Raw genomic sequence first — 13,791 nt, 5'->3', positions numbered from 1 at the left:
ACATGGCGCTCTCACTTCTGCCCCCTCCTCACCCACTTGGACCCATATGACTGAGGCATGACCCTCCAGAGGCTCCCCAAGGGGCCATGGGGTAAGTGCCAGGTGTCTGGAGAGCATCCGAGGCCAATCAGAGGACCTGAAACCACCATCAGAGAATGTGACATGCCTGGGGCCTGCCAGGGGCATGGAGGAGAGGGAGAGGACAGGGAGGCCAGCCTAGGTTGTGACTTCCTGCGTTTCTGGGGTCCTGAACCCCCTTGTTGCTTGGGACAGAGAGGAGTGGCCAGAGCAGGCAAATGTATCCACTCGTGAAGCCCTCAATGCAGGCCCCCCAAACCTGAGCCAGCTCCAGGGTCCAGGTCAAAGGCTTTGGCCCACCTCTAGGGCACAGAGGGCTCAGAAGGCTGGCTCAACTCCAGGTGACCCCACAGATCCGCCTGGTGGGCTCAGCTCTGGCCTCTGACTCAGAAACTCCAGGACCACTAACCAGCTGGTTGACCATCGTGAAGCCACTTCCCCTCTCTGGGCCTCATTCCGATCATTTGCAAGATAAATGACAAACAGATTTCAGTTCATGGGCTGGCTCTGCTTGAATGGAAATGACTTCCTGGAGCACTCTTGACAAGGATTCTGAAGTTGCATTTTAGCTTAGTGGAAAGGAGTGCTAGGATTGATTGGTGATGCCTGCCATGGGTGCTAGATAGGCAGTAATGGTATCTATGTCATGTATTTGCCATTCCTGCTCCAACCTTGTCTCTGGGGGCACATTTGGTGTTAGAACTACTGATTCTTTTTCTTTTCCTTTTTTTCTTTTTTTTAAATTAATTTTTATTGGAGTATGGTTGCTTTACAATGTTGTGTTAGCCTCCACTGCACAACAAAATGAATCAACCATACGAGTACAGATATCCCCTCCCTTTTGGACTTCCCTCCCATTTATGTTACCACAGTGCATTAGGTAGTTCTATACAGTATGTTCCCATCAGTTGTCTATTTTATACATAGTATCAATAATGTATATGTGTCAATCCCAGTCTCCCAATTCCTCCTCCCATCCCACCCCTTTCCCCCTTGGTATCCATACATTTGTTCTGTACATCTGAGTCTCTATTTCTGCTTTGCAAATAAGATCATCTGTATCATTTTTCTAGATTCCACATTTATGCATTATTATACAATATTTGCTTTTCTCTTTCTGACTTACTTCACTCTGTATGACGCTTTCTAGGTCCATCCACATCTCTGCAAATTACCCAATTTCATTCCTTTTTATGGCTGAGTAATACCCGTTGTATATATGTGCCACATCTTCTTTATCCATTCCTCTGTTGATGGACGTTTAGGTTGCTTCCATGTCCTGGCTATTGTAAGTAGTGCTGCTATGAACATTGGGGTGCATGTGTTTTGTTTTTTAAAAAATAAATAAATAAATTTATTTATTTATTTATTTATTTTTGGCTGCATTGGGTCTTCGTTGCTGCGCACGGGCTTTCTCTAGTTGTGGCAAGCGGGGGCTACTCTTCGTTGCAGTGCGTGGGCTTCTCATTGCAGTTGCTTCTCTTGTTTTTTTGAATTATGGTTTTCTCTGGATATACGCCCAGTAGTGGGATTGCTGGGTCATATGGTACTTCTATTTTTAAGAACTACTGTTTCTAAGGACACGAGGCACCCCTCTGAAGAGACCAGAGAACTAGTAGACCGATTCCTTAATTGGCTCAACTCCTCCATTCAGTGCTTACTGAGTACCGATTTGCACCACGTTTCATCCTCAATCCTGGGGTCACAGGACTGGGTCAGAAGCTCACAGTCTGGTGGAAGAGATAAGAGTGGAACCCCACAACTAGGAAGCAAGACAGGAAATGTGTCCTCAAAAAAACAAAAGATAAACACAGTCCCCTGGGAATTCAAAGAAGGAGTGGTTATGTATTTGCTTGAGGTCGATCAGAAAAAGCCTCATGAAGACAGTGACCTTTGAACCTGTCTTCAAAGGGAAGATGTGAATTGGGAATAGACAGTATGGACAGGCAGGGGAAACAGTGTGACAAAGGTACGCAGACAGGAAAGGGCAGGGAACAGTGTGAGGAACAGCAACTAGGAAAATCTCCCCAAGTTATCTCATCCTGCCTTTGAACATTGCCTCCCAGCCAGGGCAGGTATGAGGCATCTCTGTTTGCTCTTCTGTGGCAGAGGAAAGAGAGGGAAGCCAAACACCCTAACCCTCTTCCCCAAACTCGTCCTGGGGAGATTTTTTTCCTCAGATAACAGCCTCCTGCCTCAGTCTCTGAGCCAGGGTGAGAGAACTTGGTTTCGTGTCACATGGCTGAGAAAATAGACTCTGGAGTCTGACATCCTGGGCTCACATTTGGGCTCTACCACTTACTGGCAAGTTACTTCATCTCTCTGGGCCTCAGTCTCCCCCTCTGTAGAATGGGATATCACAGACTTATTGGGATGATTAGATGAGGGAGGGAAGGTCTACAACAGAGTCTGGGACATAGAGAGCTCTTGGAATTATTGACCCCTGGCCCATCTCAGTGTGGCATGTTCAGTGAGACAGTTTCCGGGAAATGTCTGGGTTCCCCCAAACCTTGCCATGGAATCTCTGCCTTGAGTTGGATGGGGAGCATTTCTGGGAACTTCTTAGAGAAGCTTTGCTCGTGCTGTTCCCACGGATGCCCACTTAGTGTGCTCACTTCAGAATGAAAGTTGGCACAGAGTCTCTGAGGGCCTAAAGGCTTCAGAGGGGCTTCTCTGGGGCAGCTGCTTCAAGGCTCACTTCCAATGTGTGCAAAAAATGCACGGGGAGACGGCGCCCGAGCACGTGAGCGTGAGTCATCGGCTTGGAACATCCCCGCAAAATCCAATCTTCCTTCCTTCCTTCATGCAACAAGTGTTTCTTGACAATCTACTATGTGCCATGTACTCGCGGCGATGGCAGGTGGTGAGGAAGGTCTTTCTACCGAGGCAGCGCTGAAGCAGACCTCAGGGAGCCACTCAGCATCTGCGGGAAAAGCCTTCAGGCGGAGGGCACAGCAAGTGAAAAGGCCTTGAAAGGGCTCAGCATTTTAGAGCAGAGGTGTGTGGAGTAGAGAGATGGAGGGGGTGGAGATGAGGTCACAGAGGCAGGGAGGGCCTGGTCATGCTGAAGACTTTATAATATCAGGCTGTGATTAATGCAATGACAAAAAACATTAAGTAAGGTAAAGGCAAAGGCAGAGGGCTTCTCTAGAATAAAGTGGAAGGGAAGATCTCGGATAGGGTGACATTTGAGCAGAAACCTGTGTTAAGTGTGGGAGCAGAGCATGAGGATAATCTGGGGGAGAGCATTCTGGGAGAGGAATCAGCGAGTGCAAAGGCCCTGGGGTGAGGACGGGCCTGGTATGTTTGCAGAATGGCAGGGAGACCAGGGAGGCTGGGGTGGAGTGGGTGAGGGGTGAGCACAGGAGAAACAGAGTTCAAGGGGTAGGTACTGGCTATACTGCATATGGTAAAGAGGTTGGATTTCACTCTAAGCAAGGTAAGAGCCACAGGGGATTGAGGGCAGTGGGAGGAACAGGATCTGATGCAGGGGTGGGCAAGGCAGCGGGACCCATCCCTGCCCTGGGGCAGCCAGGGCTGGCTTCCGGTCAGAGCAGATTTCAAGGCCTGAAGGATTCCTCTGACCCTTTGCCAGGCAGGGCCTCAAGAGGGCGGAGCAGAGAGTGAAGGCCGGCCCCCCTTCCGGGAGGCCTGTGGGCAGCAGTCTCCTGTCCAGGGCAGGAGGATGTTCTCACTGACTCGGAGGAAACAGCGCATCCCACATCAAAAAGGGGCCTGGGTGGCTCCCACGCTCTGGCATCGTGGGAACCCAGCAACCCTGTGTTCTCGCAGGGGGCCCGCAGATTGAGAGAGGCTGGGGGCCACCTGGGGACTGTCCCCCAGCTTGCCGACGGGTAAATAAGAAACAGCCCCACCATCACGCCCCACTCACAACCCTCCTCCCAGGAGCAAGACTGACTTTTGTAACCCAGGGCTCCGTGGTTTTTAAAGCGTGCCTGAGATTGAAGGGCTGCTAAGATCTAAAATATTCCCCTTCTGGGGTCCCTCCTGCCTAACTCCCTGGCAAAGGCTCAGCAAGACCCGTGTCATGAGCTGGACCAGACTTCGGGCATTATATAGACCTGGGGTAGCCAACTGTCCTTGCTGATTGGTAGAGGCTGCCTGGAGAGCTGTGCTGATGATTCTGCTTGGCTTGAGAAAGTGCTGTGGTGGATTAGTGATGCCTGCCACAGGTAGGAGACAAGAAGTGGTGGTACTTGTGCCAAATACTTTTCTTTCCACCATTTTACAGATACCCCTGGAGAGAAGGAAGGATGTTTTCTCATGAGATAGACATGAAGGAAGGAAGGGGATGGGAAGACCTGGATATGTAGAGGACCTTAACAGTGTGTCTACACTAGAAGTGTTTTAGGGACTTCCCTGGTGGTCCAGTGGTTAGGACTATGCATTTCCACCGCAGGGGGCATGGGTTCAAACCCTGGTCAGGGAACTAAGATCCTGCATGCCTAATAATAATAATAATACACTAGAAGGGCTTCCCTGGTGGCACAGTGGTTGAGAGTCTGCCTGCCAATGCAGGGGACACGGATTCAAGCCCTGGTCTGGGAAGATCCCACATGCTGCGGAGCAACTAGGCCCGTGAGCCACAACTACTGAGCCTGCACATCTGGAGCCTGTGCTCCGCAACAAGAGAGGCCACGACAGTGAGAGGCCCGCGAACCGCGATGAAGAGTGGCCCCCACTTGCCGCAACTAAAGAAAGCCCTCGCACAGAAACGAAGACCCAACACAGCCAAAAATAAATAAATTTTAAAAATAAATAAAATAATAATACACTAGTAGTGTTTTGAAGGACAGTTCAGGAGGAGGAGAAGCTGGAGGTGCCTCCACGCTTTCCTGTAAGAGGACGGGGAGGGATGAGACTAGGGTGGTAATGCCCCTGCAAGGAAGGTCCTGGGGGATTATGACGAACCCTGTGAAGGGGCAGATGGGTACTCAGCCCCCATCCCTTGGGTCCCAGCAGGCTGCTGAAGGAGAAAATTAGGACACCTCCGCTCTCACCCCTGCACCAAACTATGAACTTTATGTGTTTTAACTCATTGAACCTCCACAAGACTCTATCCCCATTACAGATGGGGAAACCGAGGCACAGCATCTTTCCCCCCTCCCACACCTCAGCTGTCCAGCCCCTGGGGGCCCCCAGGGGTACTTACCCTCCGCTGCACCTCCCTCACAACTCTGGGTCACCAGAGTGTTTGGTGACCCTGATGTCTGCTCCAGATGCTGCCACCCCCAGTAAGAGGGGTCTGGGAGGAGTGCCCTGGCCGACCAGGTGTAAGCCCGTGCCGCTGGGCAGCCACAGAGTGGACGGCTGTGTGTAGTGCGTGTGCGTGTGTTACTGTGTGTGTAAAGTGGAAGTCCCCCAGCCGAGCGTCTACCTGTCATTGTTGGGGAGCATGGGTCATGGTGTCTGTGTGTCCCCACGTGCAGGTGGCAGGGTCCCTTTGCAGGCTGCAGACTGCTGGGTGCTTCTGAGGACCAAGGTGCCTTTACCCCGAATTGGGGGAGGGGTGGCTGTGGCACGAGAAGAGTCCATTGACTCTTCTCCTGTCCAGTTCATTGTCCTCATGGTGTGTGCACGTGGTATCTCTGTGTGTGCTGTTCCCTGGAGTGTGTGTGTACATGTTTGTATGGTGTTCTCCATGCAGAGGTGTGTGTATCTGTATGAACCTGTGTGTGTTCATGGGGGTGTTCCCTGAGGTGTGTCTCTGTGTACCTCTGTATGTATGCATGCATGGTGTGTACTGCCTGGTGTGTGTGTGTGTTTGCATGCAAGCGTGTGTGGCACGCTCCCGAAGTATATGTGTGCCTGTGTCTGTATCTGTGTACAGGGAGGGGGCTTCCTGGATTGTGTGTGCATGCCTGTGTGTGCGTGTATCTATCGTGTGTTCCCTGGAGCATGTGTGTACATGCATGGGGGGCATGTTTTCAGGAGTGTGTGCCTGTTTGAGCAGTGTTCTCCGTCTGTGTTTGTGTGTGTGTGTGTATGTGTGTGTGTGTGTTCTTGTGCATTTGGCGTGTTCTCCAAGTGTACGTGTGCATGTATATATAGCCCATGTTCCCCAGGGGTATGTGTGTGTGTGTTTCTGGACCCACTGCAGCAGCATGAAAACCTGCCAAACGTACTATTTGCTTAAAGGCACTTTCCAGCCAGCTTCCTGGTGCCGACTGTACCTGCTGGGGCAGGTGTCCAGGCAGCACTGGCCAGGCTCAGACCTGAGCAGGCAGGCAAAGGGGGCTGCAGCAGCTCCTTCCCCAGCTGTCACTGCCCGCATCCCTTCCTGCACTTCCTCCTGGCACATCCCCAAGCCCCTCAGGCTGCCCTGTGGCTTTTATTACACTCCTTCTCTTCATCAAAACTTACCCTTCCATGCCCATCAACAGGAAGATACCAGTTCATCCACAAAACTAAGCCCTGAAGTCTAGACTCAGGCGGGCACACTGTACAGATCACAACAAGATTTCTCCTTTATTGTCATCCCCATTTTACAGATAAGAAAACAGAGGATCACAGAGGTTAAGTGACTCTCCCAAGCTTATCACTGCAATACTTTCATGGTTTCCTATCCAAGATGGAGAGAAGTTACACTGTAACTTAACTGGGTTCAGGTGCAAGAGAGGTGAAATTAGCCAGGATTACACAGCGATAGTGATGATGGTGGTGATGATGGTTAAAGCTATTAGAGTCTTTATTAGGTACCAGGAATTGTGCTCAGCCCTTGACATGCAGAATTTCATTGACTCTTCACAGCAAACTTAAGGAAGGCGCCACATTATCCCCATTTTACTGATGGGGAAACAGGTTTATGAGAGGTGTGATGACGTGTCATCCAGCTGCTTAACGGTCGAGCTGAAATATGAAAGTAGCTCTGGATGATTCCAAAAGCCAGGCCTCTTTGGAGGGAAGGGCAAAGAGGGGAAGCAGGCTACATTTTCCTAGGGCCTCTTCATTTGAAGAGGTGACAGTGCCTTAGTCACAGGAACTGACATCAGTAAATATTCCAGAGGGGGGAAATGTTCATCATCAAATGTCTTTGGGAAACCTGGATTTACCATTGCTAACCATATTTCCTTATGCAGGACTTATCAGAGCCTTTAATATGCCCATATGTGTTGTGAATTTCCAAGTGGGACAGTGAAGTGTTTCCTAACTGATCCCTAAATCCTCCTTTCCCAGAACCTTTTATGGGGATCAGTGCTCCATATAGCAAAGTTTGAGAGCAGCTAGAATGGCTAAATCACAAATAGTTGGGTTTCAGTCACAGTGGCCAATGAAAGGGAGCAGTTGGGAGCCAAGTGCTCTCACCAGGGAGGAGGCCAGCTGTGGAGTAGGGGAGGGTCAGTACTAAGTCTAGGGGTTCATTCCGTTATCACAGGCGCGGAGGTCCTGCTCACACCGAACTCCATAATAGAAGGATGTCAGAGTAGGAATGGAGTTCCCTGGTGGTCGTTCTAGATAACTGGGACAGGCACAAACGGGTCAGAGTATGGCCACGAGCCAGAGCCAGAAGGCAAAGCAGAGTCCCCTGATCTTCTGGTGCGGGGGGGGGGTGCTGCAGCCTCTTCTCTTCTCCCCTCAGGGTCCCTGCGCTCCCGGTGAAGAACTTGAATGGTACGGGGCCAGTCCACCCGGCCCTGGCAGGTGAGTCCAGTCCAGGACGGGAAAGAAGGGCGGGGCCCACAAGGTGGCAGCCCCACCTCTCGGCCCCTTGGCCCGTCCCCTTGGAGGGCGTGGCCAAGAGGACACACCCCCTGCCTTTGGGCCATAACACTGGGGTCCATGGGGCCCGCAGAAGGGACTCCACTTGGCTTCAACCGTGGGTGGGAGCTAAGTGGGCGGGGCCCATCGGGCACCCCACCCACCCATCTGAGGATTCCTGGGCTTACCAGATGGGCGGAGTCTGGGGAGAGACCCCATGGGTCCACGCGATGTTGGGAGAGCAGGGCGGGCGGGACCTGGATGAGCATCCCGCCCCCTGACTGTCGCCGCCGCCCCCCAGGGATGACCGGGATTCTGCTCTGCGCTGCGGGGCTGCCCGTGTGCCTGACGCGGGCCCCCAAGCCCATCCTGCACCCACCGCCCGTGAGCAAGAGCGACGTGAAGCCCGTGCCAGGCGTGCCCGGGGTGTGCCGCAAGACCAAGAAGAAGCACCTCAAGAGGAGTATGCCTCCCGCGCCCGATCCTGACCCCGAACTTGACCCCACTAACCTTTGACCGCAACCCCTCTGGCCCTTCAACTCCAATTTGGTCTAAAGACTTGTGACCCCATCTCAGTTCTGGTTCCCTGGCACCATTCGCCACCAACTCCGATTACATCAAACCTCGAGCAACCCTTGACATGTGACTCCTGCCAACCCTTACAGCTTCTGACCCCACCCCTCTGACCCGTGACCCTGTCCTCGGCCAAGCCCTCAGGACTAGACTCTGGGTACCCTCAAGCCCACCCCCACTCTGTCCTTGCAGGTAAGAACCCTGAGGATGTGGTCCGAAGGTACATGCAGAAGGTGAAGAACCCACCTGATGAGGTGAGCCCCTAGGGGAGGGTACCTGTGCGGGGGACAGGCAGCCTCACCTCCAGAGATGGAGAGCCCAGCCCTCACCTCCTCACCTGGTTCTAGGTGTTACAGTCTCTTCTCCCAGTTTGTGGGTTTGCCTTCTCACTTTCTTACAGCGTCTTTTGATGAACAGAAATGCTACGTTTAACAGAATCACACTGATCAATCTTAGTTTTGCAGCTTTTTTTTTTTTTTGGCTGCGCTGGGTCTTCATTGCTGCGCGTGGGTCCTTTCCAGCCGCAGCGAGCGGGGGCCACTCCTGCCTCGGCGCGCAGGCCTCTCGCCGCAGCAGCCCCTCCCGTTTGCAGCTTATTTTTACCCATATTTTCCACCAAATGTGTTTAAGTTTTGCTTTTGATCGTTAAGCCTTTAATCCTTCTGGAGGGGGGTGTGAGCAAGCCATCTCTTCCTCTGCATGTGTCTGAATTCAGTACCTGGGGGTGTCCTCTCCTTTTGATAGATGGGGACCAGAGAGGGGGTGGTCTCTTGCCCTTGGGGGATAGGGTGTCTGGCCCCTGCCCAGGAGCAGCGCTGACTGGGGAAGGGTGTCCCGCCCTCCCCAGTCCTCAGTCTCCCGTCTGTGCCCCCTCCCCCAGGACTGTACCATCTGCATGGAGCGGCTGGTCACAGCCTCCGGCTACGAGGGCGTGCTTCGGCACAAGGGCGTCCGACCTGAGCTCGTGGGCCGCCTGGGCCGCTGTGGCCACATGTACCACCTGCTGTGCCTCGTGGCCATGTACTCCAATGGCAACAAGGTGGGCTGGGTGGGGCAGTGGGTGGGGAGTAGGCAGGGGGGCCGGGCGGGGCCAGGACACCTGGGGACTTCACGGCCACTCTCCCCCACCCCAGGATGGCAGCCTGCAGTGCCCCACCTGCAAGGCCATCTACGGGGAGAAGACGGGCACTCAGCCACCCGGGAAGATGGAGTTTCACCTCATCCCCCACTCGCTGCCTGGCTTCGCTGACACCCAGACCATCCGCATCGTCTACGACATCCCCACAGGCATCCAGGTAAGCCCCCAGGCCCCTAGCGTTGAGCCCTCCCGAGGCCACTGCCACCGCCGCTGTCTGTGGTTCAAGCCCCTGCTGCCTCTCCCACAGGGCCCCGAGCACCCCAACCCAGGCAAGAAGTTCACTGCAAGAGGCTTCCCACGCCACTGCTATCTGCCCAACAATGAGAAGGGCCGGAAGGTGGGTGCTGTGAGGGCGCGGGGATGTGGGAGCAGGCTGGGCCCCCAGCCGCCATCAGCTGGACCTGTGGTCCCCGTTCTCCCCAGTCCCTGCACCAGCACTGACCATAACCACCCAGTGTGTGAGTGTGTGTCTGTGTTTGTGTGTCTAGCCCTGCCAGTCGCCTCACACACCTCATCTCGTTCACCAGCCCGCCTCACACACCTCATCTCATTCACCAGCCCGCTGAAGTCAAGGTCTTGACCTCATTTTAGAGATAAAGAAACGAAGCCTCAGAGAGGGCAAGTAACTTGCCCAAGGTCACACAGCTAGCAAACAGTGGAGCCTGGATTTGAACCCAAGCAGTCTAGGTTCTTCACTGCCACGCTAGAGACTGTCTGCTTTTACTTTTTGTTTTTCAAGAGAAGCCAGAAATTCTGATTTTCACGTGAGATCCCCGGGTTTTTGAATATTGCCAACGAAGTCACAAAGTGGCTCTTTGATACAGCATGAGGTCCAAACCAAACACAGCTGAGGGCCATCAGTTTGAGACCCTTCGCCCCAGAGAAACAGGCTGATAACATGGAAAGTGCTTTTACTGAGGGAGCTCAGAGTGGGAGCCAGTCTAGGGAAGGAAGTGGCCAAGCCGGGCAGCCACAGGGAATCCTGCAGGGGAGCCACAGTGTGGTCAGGGAGGGACTCCGGCTGTGGGTGGGGCTGGCTGTGACCCTTGCCTGCCCCGCCCTCCAGGTGCTGAGGCTGCTCATCACCGCCTGGGAGCGGAGACTTATCTTCACCATCGGCACATCCAACACCACGGGCGAGTCGGACACCGTGGTGTGGAACGAGATCCACCACAAGACCGAGTTTGGATCCAACCTCACGGGCCACGGCTACCCAGACGCTAGCTACCTAGACAACGTGCTGGCAGAGCTCACAGCCCAGGGTGTGTCCGAGGCTGTGGCCAAGGCCTGAGGCCCAAGGCTGTCCACCTTCCCTCCTGCTTTGCCCCTGGTCCAGCACATGCAGCACATGCCTCCCCTCCGCCAGGTGTGTCCTGGCGGCCCAGGTTCAGGGCTGGGGAGGAGCCTGCAGGAGGAACCAGAAGCGTTCCCAGGATTTGGCTGGTAGCAGTTGGGATGATGGGAGGATGGCGGGCCAGCCGGCTTCGACCCTAGCTACCTGAGAGGGTCGCAAGGGTGTACCGGAAACCACAGCAACCTCCCTACCAAAAAGACAGAGAGCCCCACCCCCTCACGCAAACACACGTGTCCTGTTGAACACATGCACGCACACCCACGTGCCTCTACTTACCCCCAGACTGGGGGGGAAGAGACAGAAAGACCCCTGTGATGATACTCCATGTGGATTCCCATCTGTGTCTATCGCATCTGTACAGGCTTGTCTGCAAACAAAAGGACTCGGGTCAAGCACTTGGGGGCTTGGTGAGGGTCCGGGAGAAAAGGGGGCACTTGGGAGCCTCAGCCTCCCCCCATCTCTGCCACCCGCTGATGGGCAGCTGTGGGCCCACAGGGTGGAAGCTCCCAGAATATTCAGCAGTTTTGCAAAGGGGCGGGCCAGGGAGACAGACAAGGAGAATCTTATTTTGTGCTTGTGTCTCTTCATCCTTCCGCGACCCTGACCTCCTTCTTCTCCCCTGCCATCCCCAGGCCTTATGTCTGTCCCTGATAAAGGCACTGTTTTCCTTTCCTCCCCACCCCATTCTCTCCACCAAATCGCTCCCAATGTCAAGATCCAAAGGCTGGAGCATCTGGCTTCAGGAGTGAGACAAGGAGGGCCTGGCTTAGGCCAGCAGGTTTAAAAAGCAGACCGGACAGCAAAGAGTCCATTTCCCTTTCCTTGGAAGTGGGCAGCGGGGTGGCTGATGGTCTCGGCCAACCAGGGGCCTGTTGCCCAGGCAACTCACCAGCTCTGCCTCTGTTGATTGGCTGCCACGGCGGAAGTCAGCCAAGATTTAAAGGGACGCCAGTGATTGCTCTTTTGAAAATCTACCAGTCCCACTGTGGGTGGAGAAATAAATGGTCTTTCTCCTCCTCCGCTGGGTCTTTTCCTGTCAAGAAGGGGTGTGCGTGGCTCTGTTTCTGGGGGCTTTCGGTCCATCCCATGGGGGCGCTTGCAACAAAATGACCCAGGACCATTGCCCCGTCAGCCTTGGGCAGCTGGAGATGGAAGGTCCCCATACTTATCTTGTCCTGGGGCAGGCAGGGGGTGTGATGGTGGCAGAGGCAGACCCTCCCAATCCTAGTCCCCAAGAGGGCACAGGTGAAAGCTCTGCTCTCAAGCACGCGCACGGCAATGCACACAGCTGCTCCCTGGTACAATTACTAGGAACCAGGAACTCAGGCTGGGAGCTGCCAGCCTCCTGGAAAATATGGAGGAGCTGGGAGACGCCGTGATCGGCTCGTTGGAACCTCAGCGCCCCAGCCTCTGCCCTCAGGGAGGAGGACCAGGTTCTGTCTAGGGAGAGACAGGGACGTATCCCGGGATCTGCAGCAAGTCTCCTGTCAGTCTCTGCAACATTCCAGGATGCTAGGAAGCTGTGGTGGACGCCACGGCTCCAGGCGACCCCTTCCGGCCACGCTCAGGGTAGCACTGCATCTGGTCCATGTTAAAGCCACCACACCCCACTCCCCCAGCCAGATAGGCTTAGGTTTCTGTCCTACCCTCTAGTCACACAAAACTGGAAATGAGTCTTTGGAGGCCCTTCCAATTCTGCCAGTTGGGTGTTCCCAAACACTTTACCTTCTGTGATTAATTCTCAAACAAAATCTCACCTCAATGTACAAAACCACCCAGCCCCATGGTCCTCAAATCTCATGTGCAACCACATCACCTGTGGAACTTGTTTCAAACCCTGATTCCTGCCCTCACGCTCCCTCAGATGCTGATTCAGAAGATCTGGGGGCGGTCCCAGGAATCTGCATTTCTAGCAGACAACCTGAGGGTGGGCTTTGAACCACAGTCTGAGAAATCCCTCCCTGGCTCCCACGCTATCCCCATGGAACCCATTTTGAAAACCACACATCTAGACTCACTCCCTCCTCATTTTATACAGGGTAAACTGAGGCTCAAAGAGAGGGAAAGAGCCTGGTCCAAAGTCTCCCGAGGGTCTGAGTCACGCACGCTGGGCTCTCGGCCTCAGTTATTCCTGAGGGCACCTGATTCTGGAGGCTTGTGGTTAGGATTCTCGGCCAAGGACAGGGTTCAGGAGGATCAATGTGGCTACAGGGATTGGCAGACATGAAAACAGAAGGGCTGAGCCTGTTTAGTGCCTATCTGGGCCAACAAGGCCACATGGGCATCAGGGATTCAGGTACAGCCGTCTCCAGCAGCTCAGGGCCAGGCTGGCCATGTCAGTGTGGGTAGAGGCCAGTCCTGTGAAGCAGAAACCTCAGGCTGAGACAAGTGGGTCAGGTTCCTTATTCCATCCACTCCAGAGTGCCTCAACCCAGAGGGTAAGACTCATTCAGTGCAAGGATGGTACCCTGCCAAAGGGTTTCCATGCCTGGGTTCTCAGCTTAGGACACATGGGATTAGGATATCTCCAGGAGCCTGCAAGCCACAGCAGCCACGAGGTACCAGACAGCCACGAGGAGACTCCTGGGCCAGGGGACGCTGAGAAGGGCCCACCGGCTCTTTTCGCCTCCTTTCAGGCTGGCTCTGGCGTGTCCTCAGGGCCTCAGGGGGCCCGGGGCCACCTTCCGCTGCTCCTGAGGCTGGAACTCCTCGTGGGCTTGATCCAGGTCTGCGAGCACCTCCAGCAGACGGGCAGCTGCCTCTCTCTGGTGAGCCAGGGCAGCAGGACAGGCCCCTGGGAGAAAGAAAAGGAGGCCACAGGGGCTCAGCGAGGCCAGGGCAGGCTGCTGTAATTCAGATCCAGTGGCTTCCTCAGGCCCCATATGTGCCTGGTGCCCTGAGATCCTAAAATGTGCCCGGGCCGCATACA

At 54.4% G+C, this 13,791-nt stretch overlaps 2 protein-coding genes across 6 annotated transcripts in view; one reads left to right on the top strand and one right to left on the bottom strand.

Moving 5' to 3' along the window:
• The window catches only part of DTX1 (deltex E3 ubiquitin ligase 1), a gene marked incomplete at its 3' end in the record, with an annotated part of 37,389 nt that extends 26,590 nt beyond the window's left edge, over nt 1-10,799 (top strand). Inside the window, exons 4-10 of the mRNA XM_079942987.1 lie at nt 7,679-7,740; nt 8,099-8,260; nt 8,563-8,624; nt 9,251-9,409; nt 9,504-9,665; nt 9,756-9,845; nt 10,575-10,799. Coding sequence (XP_079799113.1) covers nt 7,679-7,740; nt 8,099-8,260; nt 8,563-8,624; nt 9,251-9,409; nt 9,504-9,665; nt 9,756-9,845; nt 10,575-10,799 — 922 coding nt within the window. The remainder of the gene's footprint in view (nt 1-7,678; nt 7,741-8,098; nt 8,261-8,562; nt 8,625-9,250; nt 9,410-9,503; nt 9,666-9,755; nt 9,846-10,574) is intronic.
• A 19-nt stretch (nt 10,800-10,818) lies between these two features.
• RASAL1 (RAS protein activator like 1) overlaps nt 10,819-13,791 on the bottom strand; it is a 33,150-nt gene continuing 30,177 nt past the window's right edge. For 2 of the 5 annotated variants that reach the window (XM_079942982.1, XM_079942983.1), the window contains exon 22: nt 10,820-13,656. In XM_079942982.1, coding sequence (XP_079799108.1) covers nt 13,517-13,656 — 140 coding nt within the window. In that variant the 3' untranslated portion in view covers nt 10,820-13,516. Of the gene's footprint in view, nt 13,657-13,791 lie in introns of all 5 variants that reach the window. The other 3 variants (XM_079942981.1, XM_079942985.1, XM_079942984.1) reach the window with 3 other exon arrangements.

Source organism: Stenella coeruleoalba (genome assembly GCF_951394435.1).
Source record: "Stenella coeruleoalba genome assembly, chromosome: 14".
Classification (NCBI taxonomy): Eukaryota; Metazoa; Chordata; class Mammalia; order Artiodactyla; family Delphinidae; genus Stenella; species Stenella coeruleoalba.
This window is presented reverse-complemented; position numbering and strand designations above follow the sequence as displayed.